The sequence below is a fragment of the Nymphalis io genome, chromosome 8, assembly GCF_905147045.1.
Source record: "Nymphalis io chromosome 8, ilAglIoxx1.1, whole genome shotgun sequence".
In the NCBI taxonomy this organism is placed as follows: Eukaryota; Metazoa; Arthropoda; class Insecta; order Lepidoptera; family Nymphalidae; genus Nymphalis; species Nymphalis io.
In genome coordinates this window covers 11,476,379-11,496,371 of record NC_065895.1, presented here as the reverse complement: position 1 = coordinate 11,496,371, position 19,993 = coordinate 11,476,379, and the positions used below count along the sequence as shown (strand labels likewise).

General features: G+C 32.1%; 1 protein-coding gene across 2 annotated transcripts in view; it reads left to right on the top strand.

Moving 5' to 3' along the window:
• The window catches only part of LOC126769932 (rho GTPase-activating protein 21), a 310,744-nt gene that overhangs the window by 35,150 nt on the left and 255,601 nt on the right, over nt 1-19,993 (top strand). For both annotated transcript variants that reach the window (XM_050488935.1, XM_050488936.1), the window contains exon 3: nt 17,220-17,731. In XM_050488935.1, coding sequence (XP_050344892.1) covers nt 17,220-17,731 — 512 coding nt within the window. The remainder of the gene's footprint in view (nt 1-17,219; nt 17,732-19,993) is intronic.

Here is a 19,993-nt window from a genome sequence, read left to right as displayed (position 1 = left end):
GCCCTACCACCGGTAAAGTCTCGGTAACTTTGTGACGAAATCAACATTGGATATATTAATATGTATTAGTTTACGACATATCTATCAAAGTACAATGCAATTGTCATTTCCAGTTCATTTACATCGACGTCAAAACACGTTACAAGTGCATTTAATGTTCTGAATTCCGTATGATTCACTTCAGTCCTCCGCCTAAACCTGTAACGTGGGCGTTTGTGTGATTTATAGCGCTACGCATTACACATCTCGCATTTCCTATCATTATTACAAGTTTAACGCATTTATAAATTCGATAAACACGAATGAACAACGTTTGTGCTATTTACTATCTATTTATGACACCTTTATCTCTAATGATAATCGCTAACTTTGGGATGAATGATTAATTCAATCCAGGTGTTAGATTTATATAATTTTTGCGTCAATTCCATCAATTTGGATATATTGTTGGTACGCCGAGTGATACAGCGATGATCTAGTTGATGTATTTGAAAAGGAAAAGTAAAGTAAAGACACCAACAAGTTGTGTCCCACTGCTGAGCTAATGCCTCCTCTCCTTTTTAGAAGAAGATTAGAAGAAGATTAGAAGAAGAGTTTGAACACTGGGCCATCTCGTCTCATTGTTGTGTTTATGTATTTTAATATTTTTCGTCCTTATTATTACTGAAAGACGTCAAAAAACGTCGGTTTGTTGTATCATGGTTATATTTTAGTTTCAAATTAGTAATCGCTTAGACAACGATAATAATTATTTTTAACGTTCAAAAACAAATATTTTTTTATATCTATTCTCTTAATTTAATTAACTTTAGAGAAGGGCGTTAATATTATTAGATTAGTATTAGTTGAACAACTTGTTTTATTTTTATGGGTTATATTCTTATAGGTTTATTCACCTATTATTATGGAATAAGTTTTATCAATATGTTTGAAAACAGAATACCAAAATGATATTTAATTTACATATTTGATTATAAAATATATCTGATCACGTGTCTATTTCAATAAAACTAAACGTATGTAAGTCGTCATCGTTTTAACTTATATCAATATAATACGATATTTATTTATATAAATAAAAAAATCATTACATAATATAACAGAAGTATGTGAGAACGATTTATCATTCAATAACCGGTATTAGGGTGGATTTAGCAAGAAGTTTGCGTGGGTCTCGTTGAATATCGTCTGCGAATATGCGATATGAGCTTAAAATAAAATTTACTACACCATCTTTGTAACGACTGCCATCAAATGTGGGAGGCAATCCATGGCAGGCTTATCGTATTCGATAAGTCAAGTGTTGATTTTTTTTTTGTTTTGTTAGGTTTTCTAACTTGTTATTCTTTACTCTTTTATCGTGATGTTGGACAAACATCCCAATTATAATAACAAAGTACTTGACAGATTAAGAATCCGTAAGAAAAGAGTTTGTAAGATTTCGAGATATTTCATATTGCCCAAGCGTTTCTTTCGATGAGCTTTTATTTCTGGGTTAAGCTTTATTTTTAGGTATGAAATAAGATGATAGTATCAATTTATCTAATTAATTAATGCTAATATCGAGGTTCACCAACGGAACGAAATATGATAAACCTTATTTATGAAAGACATGGTATACATCCAGATGATTTATGATTTTTATTGTATTTAAAATAAGTAGGTGGACGGGCAAATGGGTCATCTGATGTTAAATGGTTACCATAGTCCATAGACATGGGCACCGATAATATTAATAATACCTTGGCGATGTCAATGCGCCACCAACCTTGGGAATTAAGATGCTATTTCCCTTGTGCCTGTAGTTACACTGGTTCACTCACTCTTCAAACCGGAACACAACAATACTATTAGTATTGCAGTTTGGCGGTGGAAAATCTAATGAGTACAGTAACAGCCTGTAAATGTCCCACTGCTGGGCTAAGGCCTCCTCTCCCTTTTTTGAGGAGAAGGTTTGGAGCTTATTCCACCACGCTGCTCCAGTGCGGGTTGGTAGAATACACATGTGGCAGAATTTCGATGAAATTAGACACATGCAGGTTTCCTCACGATGTTTTCCTTCACCGAAAAGCACGAGATGAATTATAAACAGAAATTAAGCACATGTAAATTCAGAGGTGCTCGCCCGGGTTTGAACCCACATTCATCGGTTAAGATTCACGCGTTCTTACCACTGGGCCATCTCGACTTAATCTAATGAGTGAGAGGTATCTATACAGACCGGACTTACACAAAGCCCTACCACTAAATGCGCCTGAATAAAAAGAAGACCATTTTTTATAGTATAAGTAACCTTAGTTAAATCTCAAATGTCATCGCATACGATTCTAATTGATTACGTTATAATACAGTTATGTAAATGCTTATAATCTCCGTCCGAAAACGATACAAATGCTGTCTAATTATCTTTTTAACTGGAGCCCGACGAGGAAGTAATTTGCATAATGAAAGCTCTTAGAACAGTTCATTTTGTATGAAATAAAACATGTTACCGAACAGGAAAGCGAGCTATTACAATTAATTACAGTTTATTGTACTCGTTGTTTTATGCTCGTTAACGTAGGCGTTGACTGAATTTTAATTTCGTATTTAAATTTTATATTTAAGCCGTAAATTACTAGGTTTCATTAATATGGTTTTTTTTTTGTTTTTAATGTATAATAAATGACTGTTCAGTGTCCACTTAGAATAAAATGTTTATAATGGTGTGTCTGTTTGTTGTTTTTTTATATATATCGATAGTTCTCTTTTTAATGCGTAATTGATTTAATTATAGTGTTTACGGATTGTGCATGGCTCATTTAATTTTTTTGCAAAACTTTATAAGATGATACGTTTTGTATTATTTTTAAGTAAGGTAAAAATTAATAGTAATATTCACCATATAATACGGCTAATACGGCTTAACAAAGGGACTTATTTCAACCTAATTAATGAAATTATGTAACCAGTGTAATAATTAAATCTGCGTTTCATGTTTATGTATAATTTGTGTTTTATCAATTATACCAGTGTTCTGATAACATAAATATTAATAAAGTCTATATACAATAAAAAGGATTTTCGCGTTGATTTGTAGACTCTCAGAATATGTTGAAACTTTGTGATGTTTTTGTTGAAATTTGTTTGATTGTTTATGGTTTTGTACTATCAGCGTACAATAGATGGTAGTTGAATCGTAACGAGAAATTGTTTATACCAAAATTTAAAACGGCATTGCAACACAAGTTGACATGTTAGTATAGTTATAAACGTCAATAACTTACCGCAATCCGATATAATTAGTTGTTCAACGTCCACGTGCTCCTACCGCAAAGGTCCGATCATGCCAATCAGATTGTCTAGTAATGACGAGCTCATTATGATCATTATATCTATAGGCGGTTTGCTTACGGCTTCATTAGACGACCATCGGTTATACGGAAACCTGATTCATCGATTGATGATAAAATTAATAGGTTCGAGTTGAGTCTCCACGCAGGACATATGTGTGATTCTTATTCGAACACGTGTTCGCTAATTGTATTCCTAATGCTGATACAGCATCGCCAAGTTATTGAAGTGCTAATAAAATTGTTCATAGTTCTTTAAAGACATGTATCAATATTCAAATATATGCATTAAGTTCCTAATCCCCTTTTAAAATTGACAGATACACAACAATGGATCTTTAATAACTGGCGGGTTGTAACATGTGTTTAAAAAACGCTGTATTTTGGCCAATTATTAGCAATTACAAAAGTTTTAAGAAAGAAAATTGATTATTTTAATGGGCTACGAGTTCACTAAAGTCGATGTCGATCTTAACCATCTGTTTCTTTGAACTCAATTCAATTTTATGTTTTCTTGATAATATTGTTTGATGAGAATGAAATTGCAGCTCCATATGATTTTGTAGTGAAGAAATTATATAGATATCTTGCTAATACTACATGCCTTGCACGAGTTACGTCCTTTATAAAGTGTGTTATTACAAGGTTAATAATTCTAAACAATTTGTTTGATCATATTCATAAAACTATTGCAATTGCCATTTTAAAGACCTATAATTTCTTATTACTAAGAAACGTGACCACATAAATAAAGTATCTTGTAGTTGAACTTATACTTTGAATAAATTAAAATTTTGTATATAATATAACATTATTAAAAATAAAATTGTATCATAACGTTCCGTATATAGAATTGAACATAGTAATAGCTTGTGCAACATTAGTGAGATAATTGTAACGCGAGTCAGCCGAGCTAATGATAACGGTGTAATACGGGTGCGCCTGCGCAGGGCAATCGAACAGAGAGTAGTAACACGGTAACAATGGACAAGTTATTTCAAAGAGACGATTTAATTCATTAAATTAATCAAAGTTATATTTATAGTAAAGTAACATACAGTCAAATAGAGGACATATATACAAGTATATATGTCCTTGTTTTAACAACGCCTTTTTTAACTTCGCCTTCGCCAGTATGTAGCGGTCAAATTGTACCGAGCCGATTGACCTTAAGCATTGTACACTATATATCATACTAAATCAATTTGTTTTATTAGGTACAAGAATTATTTAAAAAATTAAACGTTTCGAAAATCGAAGCTACGAAGACCGATTAACTTAGATTACATAAACCAATACGCGCAGTATTGGTTTATGTAATATAATATTGATGTTCATATTAATTGCGTATTACCTACGTATACCTAGTATATATGTATAAATTAATTTAAAATATAAAAGGAATATATTCACGAAATGTTTTTTTTTAAATGCGCGCTGTGGTGTATTAGTAACATCATTAAATATATCATTACTTAAAACTTTAAATTGTTAGAATTTTGCATTAATTAATAAAATAACTTAAATAAGCAACCATGTAAGTCCTTCGAGTATGACTGTTGTTCTTGAAACGTAAACTCAGGTAAACATTTCTTGGAAGGACGAAATACCATCGAGTTCACCACGCAATACAATTATATTGACTTGTGTTCTTTACCTTTCAAGGTAAGTCGAACCGTAATTTCTCAGTACGTACCTAGTACGCTTACTAAACAAAAGTACCATAGTTTTCAATTCCCTAAAGTCCCGTCCGGTTTAGAAGAATTAAATTGCAAAAGGTTGTAATCCTTTTCTGTTAATATATATTTATATACGTATATTTAAATTGTATCCCATAGTTGAATATAAAATCAATTTTCTACCTACTATTAATTTTAAACATTATATATATATATATATATATATATATAAGATACATATCTATGTATCAAATAAATAAACTAGATATATTGTTAGCAAGTTATTATTATTAAATAGTAATTATAATGGTTGTTATAGTTAAAGGAATAAATAGTTAAAATAACACTTTATTCCTGTTTGTTAAGTTAAACATTGTTGCTTATATTCTTTATAAAGAAAATTCTAAGCATAGTATTTATTGGGTAAACTACTTGCACACATAAAATCCTCGTATATATGTACAAATGTACATATCATACTTTAGCTTAATTTAAGTTTGAAATCCTTAGGATTTAAGGTATTTTTTCTTCGGACTTAAATGACCGAGTTCTGAGCTAACAATAATAAAAAATACAACTGAATTGAGAACCTCCTCCATTTTTGAAGTCGGTTAAAAAATAATGGTCCATTCTGGAGGTTACAAAAACATATCTATTAAATAAAGAATTATTAAAATCGGTTTAAAGTCGGCGAAGATATTAAAGATTAATTCTAGAATGTAATTGATGATCGAGGTCAGTAACAGATGTACTCGTATTACTAATGTACTTTTTATTGAGTTTCGTACCTATGTATTCGTATATTTATAACCCAAACATGCATACCAAAGATGAGAACAATAAATCATCCACTATCTGACATCACTTCAAATAGTTGTCTTATTTACCACACGGGATAAAAATATGTAAAATGCTTAACAAGAACATTCTTCATTCATCCCCTATTCTAAAGCGTACAATAAACAAAATCGCCATGCATTTACACACACATATATATTTAGAAACGAACGGAACCCTTCTCTTGTAAATCGACCCTCGTGTCAAGCCTTTGTGAGTCCTAATCACTTAATAGCATTGTTGTGTCGGAGATGATTTGCAGACAAAGAGCTTCGACTGCCTCTGCAATTACTAAGGTTCATTTGTAAGTTGTACAACTAAATTGGTTCCTAGTGAGAGAAGGGCTTGTCTTACGAAGAAAACCGTTTAAAAATTATATTTCTTGATTTTAAAGTACACTTATAGATTGATTTACTGTACAGCAAATCGATGTGTGTGAACTTGTGATAAACAGAATGTATAAATCTTTAAACAACGAAACTGTGAGAACCATGATATATGTAGTGATCTTTCAATCATATCTACTGATTGGGTCGTACTTGTAGAACGTTATACGTTAGCAGATAATTACATAGACGACGCTGCTATTATATAAACTACATTAATTGACGAGCAATTAATATCGACAGTATGGAATGTATCACATTTGTATATGATTTTCGGTATATATAATTTTAAATATAAACCGAATTATTTAAAAAGCCACAAAGAACACATCGAAACCAATCTGAAATATGTACTTAACAATTTTTTTGCGAGTGTAATTGTGCCTCAATTACAAATGACACCGCGTTCGCATTGATGTTGACGACAAAAATAACAAACCAAAATTAATATTAACTAAAGTAGCTAGAGAAAAAAAACAGTTGTTAGAAAGCTTCGCTTTAGTAAATTACGATCTTTTAAAAAAAAGAAATTACACATACATTTCTCAAATTTAAGTTAAGAGTTAGTAAATGCACCAATATTACATCTATTCAATATTGCAGGAGCTAACAATTCTGTTGAGATACTGTGTAGTTGTCTTTAAATTGATTTTAGTGTACATAACGACACTACCTACGTAAAGGTACCTACGTATTTCGTTATTGTTCTTGTAGTATTAGTGATAATAATGAATATTAACTGGTTTAAGCGGGTTGGTTGCCTGGTATGAAAAGTCCAAAATCTTTCAATAAGCACTAAACTATTATATATATTATAGCGGTATACTAAATACAGATATTAATGAATTTAGATTGAAATATTATTTATGAAACCTGTATTAATTAGGTTAGTAATTTAGATTGCTACCGTTTCGATTAAGAAATAACGACAAATCATTTATCCAAAACTAAATTTTACGATCTGTTGAAATCGACACTGTCTTATTGACAACAAAATACATATTCGGTCTTCGACTGTGAATCATCGAATCGAAATGACAGACCATACAAAATACCTGTCATAAATTGTGTAAAACCGATGGCTCCGAGCATCAATATTGATGCTTATGTCAACAGAGATGATATATGATATCAGGGATCCTTGCTACATCGAACAGCTAAATATAACGTTTATTTATTTCGTCAGAATGCATGAAAAGCAAAGTGCCTATTTCATAAACTATTGCTTTTTATTAAAAAAAAGTCTTGGTGATAATAATTTACTTACTTGCTTATTTACTAATTAACCACTTTAATTTTAAATTATATAATAAAATGACAATGAATTTAAAATTAGCCCTAGATGATTCAGGTTCCTAATCTATTCTTATTCCGCCGTTCACGATTTTTGTTTCTTCATCTTATGATGTGTGACTCACATTTTGAACTCAACAATGCTGTAAGTGCTGTCATTCCTTAAATAACAATTACCACACACTTAAAAAGTTATGACATAATAAATTATTTTTAGTTATCAATAGTATGAATTAAAACTGGCTTTGAAATAAATGCCAAATTTGCAAATTATCATCGGTCGTGACTCGACTTTAAGCAATCATTTAAAACGCAACGCTCATCAAATGCCTTAGAGGATTGAGCTAGCGGCTAGTGCTGTTTAGCAATGGTGCCAATGGCGCTGATAATGGGGTACCATTGCAAAATTACCAATCCGACAAACGTGCACAAACAATTTATTTGGTAACTAAGTCCATGCTTAAGTTTCACTATAACAATTATTAAAGTCTAACTCGCTTTTATTTATATAATAAATAGTGATACTTTATGTTATACTTTGTATTTAATTAATTTAATAATTCTTTTAAATGTCCCATTAAGTTTTATTACAAGTTTAGTGCAAGCAGATCACAAAACAGCAACACCTTTATTCGTGCCTCAAATACAAATCAAAGAAAGACGTGACCGGCATCAGAGTGCATCGGATTTGAATAAATAAATCACGTCTGTTTCATCCCGGCTCATTTGCTAGCACTCGAGAGAAAGGCGTTCGATTCCTCGCCTCCGACGCAATCATAAACCGAATCTAGCTTTTACTGCCTCAATGGCTACAACGTGTATATTGCCGACTGGTCAGAAATGCAACGGGCGATACGCAGCTGCAACTTGAAGGGCGAATTTCATATAACCTTAATATCTCTAATCAACTTCCTTTCAACTCCGAAGAAGAACGTTTTATTTTTAACTCCCAGAGAAAGCGTATTGTATTAAGGTAAGGTATTTCGTTTCCGGTTCAAGCTCGTGCTTGTTCCTATCTACGGAGCCATCGGTTGACGGCGATACTATCTGCACGTATTCACACCATCTCGCTGATCCGCAAGATGCTCTTCGTGACCGGATAAGTCTATTCCATTTATCTCTTGCTGATAGATTTATGGATATAAACCCTCATTAATTTGAACCAATTAGAAGCTGTTATTAACGTTTTAGCGAGATTGATAATTTATTACAGCGAAATTTATGTGAGGCTGTTCTATGTTAACTGTTTTAAAGGCACTAATATAATCTCGCTGTCTATCATTACCACACAGCTGCTATATTAAGATAGATATCAAACACCTGAATATTTATCTTTAAGTAACGAGTTTTCTGAGAGCGAAACGAATAGCTTTATTTATTAAGTTCAAATTGCGAGTCAATTTTTTTTTTATTCTTGATATCAATCAATGGGTAAAGAGATAGTATTTGTTGGAACAAAGTTATACTAACACGTCACATATTATCTACATCAAAACTCGTGATGTTACGTTTTGTAATCGAAAAGGTCATCTAGATCAGGCAGCAAAGTCGTTAACGCTACCGTTAACCTGCTCGATCACACTGCCACATGAAACAGTTGTCCCTTATAGCGTTTTGTATTCCTTAAAGTCGAATATCTGCTGCTGAAGATGCAGAATTTGATTGAGAACTCTTCACCTGAACTACAGAATCAAATTAAATAAATTGCAGGGCATTCATTTAATGAAGACGAATTCTATCTACTTTGTTAAAACATTTGAATATGAAAAATATTAAAAACATTAAGTCCACTGATTCTTGCAGCTTCATATATAAAATAATCTGCTGATCTTTAACACACCACTGGTTCACAGCCTTCTCAAAAGGTCAAATTACGAATATAAGTTCCACTAAAATACGTCTATTAATATTGAGATAGCCGCTGTTCTTCCCGGGGGAACCATGTTCCTCGGCTAATGGATATGGAATAAAAATTACGTCTCATTTATTTGCAAGTATTTTATATTCAGCGCGACTAAATATATTGTAATTTAGAAAAAAATATTTAGTTTTCTAAAGGTTTATAATAGTTAAAACAGAATTTATATAGTACTCAAGTTTTGAAAAATACAGATAACGAAGACCATTTTCACAGTAACTTGATAACTTAATTGTAGATATAAATATTATTATGATCTATTTCTAACAGCAAATGTCATTTGTCTGTCAGTTGGATATTAATATTTTGCCTCCAAAGCAATCACCAGTTTGGCACGCGAAAGCGGAGTACGTGCCTAGAGTAAGATGATAGGTATTAATGGCGGGTCTTACATTAAGATAAGTGTTTAAGATAAAATTTATTTAAGCAATTAATAATGATATTTTTAAAAATAGAACTTTTACCACGTTGAAAAATACAAGATTTCAATTGGTCTCTTTCGTATTAACGATAAGATCAAATAAACTAACAAAAAACGTATTTGCAACTATGTATTGACTTTATATAAGCCGGACTTGTACGGGTAATTATATGATGTGTTTAAAGTGATTTTAATTGGTCTAAAAAGTTGTGTCAGGTACCGTATGAATATATATTATGTAAATACTTCGTATGTAAACTTTAGTGATATATAGCGCCGTTTATACTTACGTATATGTCACGTACATATATATGTTATACGTGTCGTGCGCACTAAATATTGGTGCAAAACTCTAAATTAAAAAAATGTGCGTCCCCTTAATTGTAAGCGACTCAAACGATGTTTTTAACTTGAATCTTGATAGTCTTGCAAAGCTATTTCATATCACTTTCACAAAAACAACAATACATGTTTTTTTTTTTAAAGTTGAATAATATTTTATACAGGTATGTTATTGTGAAACACCGGCGACAGGAGGTCGCGACATCTGTCGCAAGTATGCAGTTTAATATTCGCAGTGTGATCGACCTAGGGTGACCACAATTTTAAGAGACTTTATCGTTCCTTTTAACTTCCTTTAAATCGGCCATTGCTTTAAAAAAAGATAAAATATAAAACCACGAAAGTGTTTTGAAAAGTATTATAATAATATAACTATTATTTAATTTTTCAATCCTATTATTAAAAAAAACTTACTTTTATAAATGTAAATCAGCATTATTTGATGGTTGGATGAAAAAAAAATACAATTTGTCCATCAGACATGGATAATACTTCGAATAAGGTCGAATGACATTTGTACAAAAACCGATAGAGATTACAGAAATGTAATGGTATCGATAAACGATATTCTCGCAATAAAGTGCATTCCTTGAAGTTTTAAATAACTGGACACCCCAGATCCACATAACCGTTGCGCCTGCGCCGAAGCGACACGCCTGCTTATCCAACCATCGTTTTCACTGGGGAAATTGTGCGTGTGGCATGTAAATAAATAAACATGCATTTGTCACTTTATATAACTTGCAAACTATAAACAAAAAATAATGCCTTTATATGTACATTTAATTAAGTTTAAGATAAGGTATATTAGTTTTGCGCTGACGAAACGGTAGGTAAGTCTCATTAATAAATTAGACGTCGTTGGAGACAAATGATATTGTCAAGTCATGAGCAACCATGAGCTCTGTACTGAATGAGCGATGAAATTTAATTATTAAAATGTAGTTATACTCCAGAAATACATCACTGAGCGTTAGTATATTATTATCAAAGCGAATGTATATATACTTACTTTAGTAGTACAGTAACTTAGGCAAGGGATGGGCATTCGTTAGGTATTTATCGTTAGGTAGGTTAGGTCGTTAGGTAGGTATCCTTTTCTAAATCACTGACAAAGTGTATGCAAAAAATCATGATAATCGGTTAAGAAGTTAAGACATTAAAGCGAAACAAATAAATAAATAACTATTTGGTTTTAAATAGTTAGGATTAATTTCATCTACAAAGGAGAATAACCAAAAGCGGTCCAAATATCCATCACTAACTAGACCTATATTGACTTACTACATACTATAATCTATCAAACAGAAAGTAACTTTTTCTATGAGACAAAAAAATGTCACGAAAAATTTATGGCTATATGAAAAATAGTAATAGTTTAACTTTTTTTTTTGTTTCACGATTTATTTAAATCCATTTTAATTGTGCGCAGGTAGCTACTCTTTATGCCGCACTAATGATGTTCCATCGACAACCAAGCGCAAATTGAAGATTTTTATCCCTTTCGCACTTAGCAAATAATGCGCAAGAGCACTAATGAAATCGGTTTTTACCTGAGTACCTAGAGTAGTACCAGGTACCCAGGTATTTGGTACTCTCGAAACACGCATTGTGTTTTCTTTCTTCCAAGCCTTTCATCAATATAATTTAAGCGAAAACCTAACACGGGACACCAAGCGGCATGCCATAACATACGCATCAAAATGTGCAATGAACAGAATTATATAAACTATATTTTTCGCATAAAAAGGTCAAAAACCATGACCATTCCGTTATAACTTACTACTGGTTATAATGACTCAGTATTTAGTAGACAATTTTATTACATAGGTCTCGTTAGTGGACATTTGGACCAAGGTCCATACATTTTTGGTCATTCTCCATTAAACGTCTTACATAGTCTATCGTCTCCATAATATCTTACTTATAATAGGTCTAGTACCTACTTAAAAATTACACGATCACCTATGATTATATACATATAAAGGTAAATGAATTGCAGGCAATTATTACTTAAGTGATGTAACTTCAGATGTATAAGTGACAGAGCCATATAATATGAAAAATAATATAAAAAAAAAAAACAAAAATGATCACAAAACAAAAATAAAATATATTTTTTTTATAGAATAGGAAGGCGCACGAGCATATGGGCCACCTGATGGTAAGTGGTCACCAAACGCCCTTAGACATTGGCATTGTAAGAAATGTAATAATACCACGTATTTAAAATAGGATTAGGAAGCTAGTCACGTGCGTTCGACAAATTTTATTTTCTCGTTAAGTATAACATTGTAAATGTACGTCGCGAATATAAATTTAAAATATTCACCTCGGTGTCATGATATTCACCCCACGTACCCTCCGGGGTGGTCGGGAGACCCTCGCTAATGCTCCGGCTTTCGTGTTAATTACCTGTGACGTGCATACAGATGACAAACTGACTGCACTTAGACGTTTCCTATAGACTTCGAATAATGATATTCTGCGGTAGATTTATAAAAAATTAACTAAAAAAATAGAAATGAGAGAATTAAAGGAATGTTTTTTGCATTTCGTGAACGATTTTTGTCATGATTTATTATAAATTATTTAAGTAAGTACACATGTCAAATTAAAATGGTACACAGTCATTGACAGTCAAGAAGTTCGAAAAAAAGCTCTGTCGGGTTTTCTACTTACTTATTTATTTATTTCGACTTTGTATCTTATTATTTTGCTACAATTGTAGAAGTAGACAACTACTATATATTAAGCAAATGAAATAGTAAATAAATTGTTGTTTATTTTTAATGATAAAATACATACTCTCTGCATAAATATATGCATGTAAATAAGCTAAGTAATACTTCTTAGTTTGCTTGTTTGTTATTAGAATTATATATTCTATGTTCACTCGTAAATGTCATATCTTTCTTATTTAAATTGTCAGTCAAAGAATGTCTATTAAATTTGTATCGCAAAAAATTTTAGACAAAAATCGTCCTATATCATCATATATATTTTAGAGTACAATATAAAATATTGAATAGTACATGCAAAAAGGGTATTGAATTTTATACCAGACGATCCAAGAAGAGCAAAAATTAAGAATAGCTTTCATATTATTTGTTTTGGATTAATTTTTAATTTCAGTAAATAATATCAACAAAATGAAATGAATTCAATTTTGTGTTCCATCGTTATATTAAATTACTTCATATAATGTTCAAACTGAACCTTTATCGAGTGCAGCAGCTAATAGTTCCGGTATCGTTAGACCGGATTATAGGTTTGTTCCTAATTGAAACCTAAGTTATTTTTACATTCGATAATTCTACAGCGAACGTAAAACAAGATTAAATTATATCATGGAAACATATATAAAAAATAGTAGTTTATAGAATTTTCGTATAAAAATTTCAAAGTGGTCGGCATAGAAAACGACTTTCAGTAAGCATATCTATTAATTAAAGAGCGTCTCTTAAGTTTTTTTTTAAATATACAATAACAAGCAAACAAATCTTCTTACTATTCTTGACGACGCCGTAGGGCACAAAATATTTCAACCCCTTTCTGTATTAATCTCATTAAAATGCAAAAGGTTTCACTATCTGTGATCACTTTGATCTTTCCTGTTTCTTATCTCGAGAGACCGTCGTGATGGCAACATTAGTTTTAATTTAATTCCACGGAACGAATTGTTTATTAGGGAATTATCTCATTAGGAATATATTTCCTTGTTATCGATAGATCGATTTTGAATACAAATCTTTTTCGTATACAAACACTGGTTACTACCACCAGTTTAGTAACAACGTTTATTTCTGTGTGTGTCAGATACGGTTCTTCAAAAATAGATGGTTTTATGCAACGGTATATCATGGAATGATTTATACATAGCATGTGGAAATTGATGAAACTGATTCAAGAATCTACAGCATAGGTGTATTTCTGGCCAGATTTCAATAACTTACAGCAACAAAAAATCATAAAATTGTTTCTTCGAATATCAAATTATGATATGTTCTCATTTTTGGAATCCTCTAAAAGCCATTCTTTGGTTTTAAAAGGATTAGTTTGTTTGTATCTTATTTTGGAGTCCAAACATTTCTTGATTACAGACGATGATATTAACTCCAAACAATAAACTAATTTCATCTGAAGCAATCATGCATTACTAATATTTGCCTACGTTTATATAACTTCCGAGTCGGAACTTTTAATAAAATCAAAACATATATCTACATATACATGTTTTCTCCATTATTTACAAAATACTTACATTATTGTGTGAAAGGCCAAGACGTTCGAGTACAAGAAACAGTACAAAAATAACCGATAAACGACTATTTAAGTAATTGTAACACCTGTACTGTAACAAATGTAACTGTAATTTCATTTCTAGCCTAAGTTCGCTCGCACTCCGCTTTTATTGCTAAAAACTATATTATGTACATTATATGCGAAGCCACTACGAACTAATCTGATTCTGATATACAAACTTGGATAGACCATATTCTAATGTCAGTTATTATATAAAATATACGTACTCTAGAAACATTTTATAACTTTTATTTATATACCCAAGTTATTCCTGCCAGCCGATATGCGGTGAACACAATACCGGTAGTGAAATTGATATAAAAACCAATCTCGTTGCAAGAAGGAAATGAGAGAATATTCCCTCGCAATTACCCTCGCTCATACCGACGTAGATATAGAGTCTAAAGGAAAATTGCTTCTGCAGGCTATCATCACAAAGGAGCGAGTGGCGTGGGGCCAGACACGCGACCCCACAACGTAGCGTAATTCGACGAAAACAGTTCTTATCACGACCTAATAAAGTATAATTTGCTAAGTCAGATGAAAATTCTTAAATAATAACGTTCGCGCGCATGCGTTTATTTTGGAGGGAAAAGTGTAAGTCATATCACCATAGCGACGAACAATCGGTACAATGCTTTATAATTTTCGTGCAAGTGCAGTGCTTTACAATTATCAGCGTGTTGTGTAAATTACTCGCGCTTATCGACAAATAAATTGTTGGTTACACGCATTTACCGTCGGTAAACACGGTTCGTAGCAAAATATACGATAAATAAAGGCTTTGTTTGAAGTGTTTATTGGACTGAATCTGATCTTGTGAGGCCTGTTTGTGTGCATTTACCTTTATTGTCGGGTTTGTTACCTGTGTATGGGAGTTACAAAGTGCATTGTTGTAATGGCGGCCGACTAAGATTAGGTTTGAACGACCTTGTGTCACGTAACACACTAATTCACCTTTGTTTACACGTCTGGTAGTTTCATAAATTAAAATTGTCTGTTTTTACTCTAGCAGCATTCAAATAATGCTTCTATTCGTTATTATAAGCCAGATGTTAAATATTAAACTCTGTTCATTTCTCATATAGCATTTCATTATTTACGTACATCTATAAATTTGTTAGATGATAAGGAAAAGTAACACCTTTTTCTTATTCGACTTTATACTTTATTTAAGGTAAAAAATAAGTGACGTCATACTTCTGTTTAGTATATAAAGTGTTACATTCCAACGTATGCCCGTAATGATTTATTTATGCCCAAAATTTTTCCTCATACTGTTAGTAGTAAACGAAATTAAGAAAAATATAAATATTTTTTTTCTAATCCTTGACCTCGCCGAACCGAGATAAGTCGGACATGTCCCGGACGCATTTAATTAACACATAATTGATTCAACTTCTATTCTAGCCGACCCCGATAAACCGGCCCAGCCTGGCCCAAAGAAACCGGCTAAATTGAGGTAGGCGTACCTGCTTGTCTATTGTATCCGACAATTAGACCTTTTAATTTGTTTGCGTAATTCATACCTCCGCCGAGTTCAGTTAACTTAAACAAATTAAAACAAAATACGTATTTTCTAAAAAAAATATAGTCAATTATATTTTAATTAATTTTATATTCTGAATGAAAAATGTAATATTTTAAAATCTTGTAACTCTGTCAACTGAGTTCGCAGAAGTGCAAGTAAAATGCTTTTAAATTTTAATGATGCTGTAGAGATAGCGGAGCAAGCTTTGACCATGTTTATGTGACTTTCTTTTATTTATAATAATTATGCGGGTAAATAGCTGAGCGAATAATGCTTATCAAATTATATTTATTTTATAATTAAAAATTCATTAAATTAAAATTAGTCTTTCTTTAATCTCAATAGATGGCGCAGTATCGTATGTAACTACGAATTTGATTTTGTAATTGCTTTAAATTTTTATTGTGTCATTTTGTTAATCATTATAAATAAGTACAGAAAAATATTGTGTTAAAATATATTATTTTGAATTCATTGAATAACATCTCATTGTTTTTTTCAATTTGATAAAAAATATATTTGGTAATGAAGATGTATAAGACGAGATTTATTTTTGTCCCTTAAAATATTTTACCAAAGATTTTCTTGGAACATGAGTATCCTTATAATGACACTTAAATAATTGGAAAATAAAAAGATTTCTATAAACGGTTGCGTGATCGTAGACGTCGTGTCGCCGTAAAGCGCCCTCTACACAAACAAGAAAATGCTCGGCGGCTACCGAGTTTCGCAAATTATACATAGATGGCGCTGAATACAATAATAACAATTACACATTTTCTTTTATATTTTTGTTTTTGTAATTAGGTTATGTATTATTTATATGTGTTTTCTTCAAGCATTTTAATTTAAACAACATTAACGTAATTTAAAATGTAAAACTATGCAAGTTGCATCACTGATCTAAGACTATAATAATTTTATTAAATTTCACCTTCTAATACATAAAAATCAACGCTTTGTGACTAAATAAACAATAAAATTAATTCATTTTTTTATATCATGACTTGCTGCTGTAATAACCACATATTATGCATATATTTTGTCCATCTCGGCTCGCATTTTTTTAATAATTAAATTAGTAACTAAAGACGGAGTCTTTTGAATTGCAAACAAGTTTCTTCTAACGTTGTTTAGTAATAATAATATCAAATTTCAATCTTTTTTTTTTTTAGATTGGCGCGCACCGATGACGGACGAATCGGAGGCGGGTCGGCGGGCGCGCGCTCCGCCGGCGCCGCCGCCGCGCCCGAGCGTGCGTCCCGAGCCGCGCCCGCGCACCCTACCCCCTGCGCCGCGACTTATCCGTCCCTCCGAACATCTAGCGATGGTAGAGCAGGCACGGGAACGGCGTCCGCCTCCTCTCGTACCGTCGGTTACGGTGGTGCAAGGGCCGTCGATGTTTCAGGGCCCCAAAATGGTGCAAGGTCAAACTATGATGCAAGGTCCGCCAATGGTGCAAGGGCCATCGAAGGTGCAAGGCTCATCAAAGGTGCAAGGTGGTCCAATTTTACAAGGGCCTCCGATAGTGCAAACGATGCAGCCAAAGATGCAAGGGCATGTGTCAGGACCGAGACCGCCACCCCCGCCCCCGGTGCCGCGGCCGTATGCACCGCCACCCACGCGCATGCCGGCGCCGCTGTCCCATCCTGTTTCGAGGTTACCGCAGCCAAGGAGAGATATTCAGGTAAAGTCTAAATATTAAACGTCTAAAATTATTTACATTGTTATGTTATTAAAATTAGAAGGATGATTATGATGATGATTAGGAAAGATGTTGTTCAAATTCATATTCTCGAAACGACTTGTGTATCGTATCTTACGAACGAAGACAAAAACTTAGCTTGTTATTCTGGATATCTGTAAGGGATTAACGGTGAGGTGAGCCTGATAACTCCGAGAGGCTCAACCCGACGAGATGATGAAACTTTTTACTACAAACCACATTGTTTAGACGGCTTCAAGATTTAACAGCTCGCGTAACTCGGGAGCCGGTTCGATTAGTAACGGAATACCAACGTAAGAAATAACTCGGAGTCTACAAAATTTAAGATTAAAAACATTCACATGCCGACAGATTCGAAAGTTACGTTTTATTTTCAGATAAAAGTTGTAAATTAGTCTTAGCGGTATTATATTCGCGAAAAAAAACATTTGAAAGTAACGACTTCATTATAATTTTTTCAATTTATTCACACATTGTTCGGTGTTACATAAATCGTGATTATATCGTCTTTTCGACATATTCCGATAAAATTAATTATCAATTAAATTGATAAAATTCTAATCTAAAATTTTGTTATATTTGAAATTCTATATGATATAAATAATATCGACAAAACGATAATGAGAAATATTTACGTTAGTATGTTCAAAATCTAAGGCGTTAAAAGCCAGTCGTATTTTTTATTGTTTTTTATTTTATTAAAAATGAACTAATTAACCGGTTACTTAATCATCATCAAATTAATAAATAATTATAAAACAATTGTGTTTTAACTTACGGCCGATATTTGTAAATAAATCTAATCTAAAATCTAGATAGAAAATGTTATCTAGATTGGTTTTATTCAATAAAATTGACTGTTTCTTATTACAATTTTTAACAAGTCATCTTTAGATGTCGAATCGTAGATTTGAGATTAGTTTTTGTATGGTATTCTATAACTGCAGTAACGCACGTCAATTATTTATCCACCGATTTTGATAACGAACGGAAACTATTTCGTGTTATAATAATGTTTACCTTTGTTTTATAAATATTATATGTGCAATAAATAATATAAATTATAATATCCGTTTTTGATAAGTACTAGGATCACATAACGTCATTGGAACGAATGTGTGTAATTATCTTTAGTATTATTGTTCAAGCTGTGAGTTGAGTTTCGTTACTAGATTAGATTTAAGATCGATCTGTTGGTTGGTACATATTTAAGGATTTGATGATTTCTCTTCTAAGCTACTGATTATAAGGAACCTGTTGTTTCCAAGTAAATAAAACTCGTGGGTCTCAAAGGAATGTCAATGGAAATTGCGTCTTTATGTTCGCATTTATCTATCTCATGTTTGACAATAAGAATACCTAATTTGCATGTGTAAAAATAACTCTTAATATATATATCAATCCACGCACAAAAAACAAAATATTATTTTTCAAATTAAAAAAAAAAAAACCAAATCAGTTCAATCGAAGTTTTTTTTAAAACAAATAAATATAGTCTCAGAAATAGTTACAAGATCCTTTTTTAATAATTATTTCTTGAAGAATTAATGAAGATCAGTTTATATTGAACAAGAATGCCCGAACTGTCATCATTCTAAAACTAAACATGTTTTGGCCGTATTTGCTTAAACAGCTACGTGGGTGACACTTTCCTTGCCAAAGCCCGAGTATGCTAATGATTATATTTATCAGAACGATGATACGGCATTATTCATACAATCATGCATCAGTAGGGAAGCGATAGCGATCTGAGTCAGCCATAAACAATGGAATTGTGAATATATTGTTTGTGGCGCCACGGAAAATACATGTTGGGATCTCGTGTTACGTAGTCAGTTGTCTTTTGCGAAACCGCAATACTTCCAGAATTCAATTAGTGGTTTTGAAAGCATTTAAAGATTCGCAAGCTTTGTCTTGATGTAAACGATAAAAGAAAAAACATTAAAGGGAATATCGATACTAACTACAAGTGTAACATGACTTTATTAATCCTGTAAATAAATTGATTTAGTTATTAACATTACACTAATGAAGCTTGAATCGCTTTAAATTAATAACGTATAATTCCAGAAACTTCTCATTGTATACATGCAATGAAAGTACTATTTATTTTAATCATCGTACCAATTTTTCAATTCCTATGACCCCGTTTCAAGCTCACTAAAGTCACGTTGCGACCAGACAGGGCGGAGTAAGACCTTGGCCTAATAAATACATCATTTG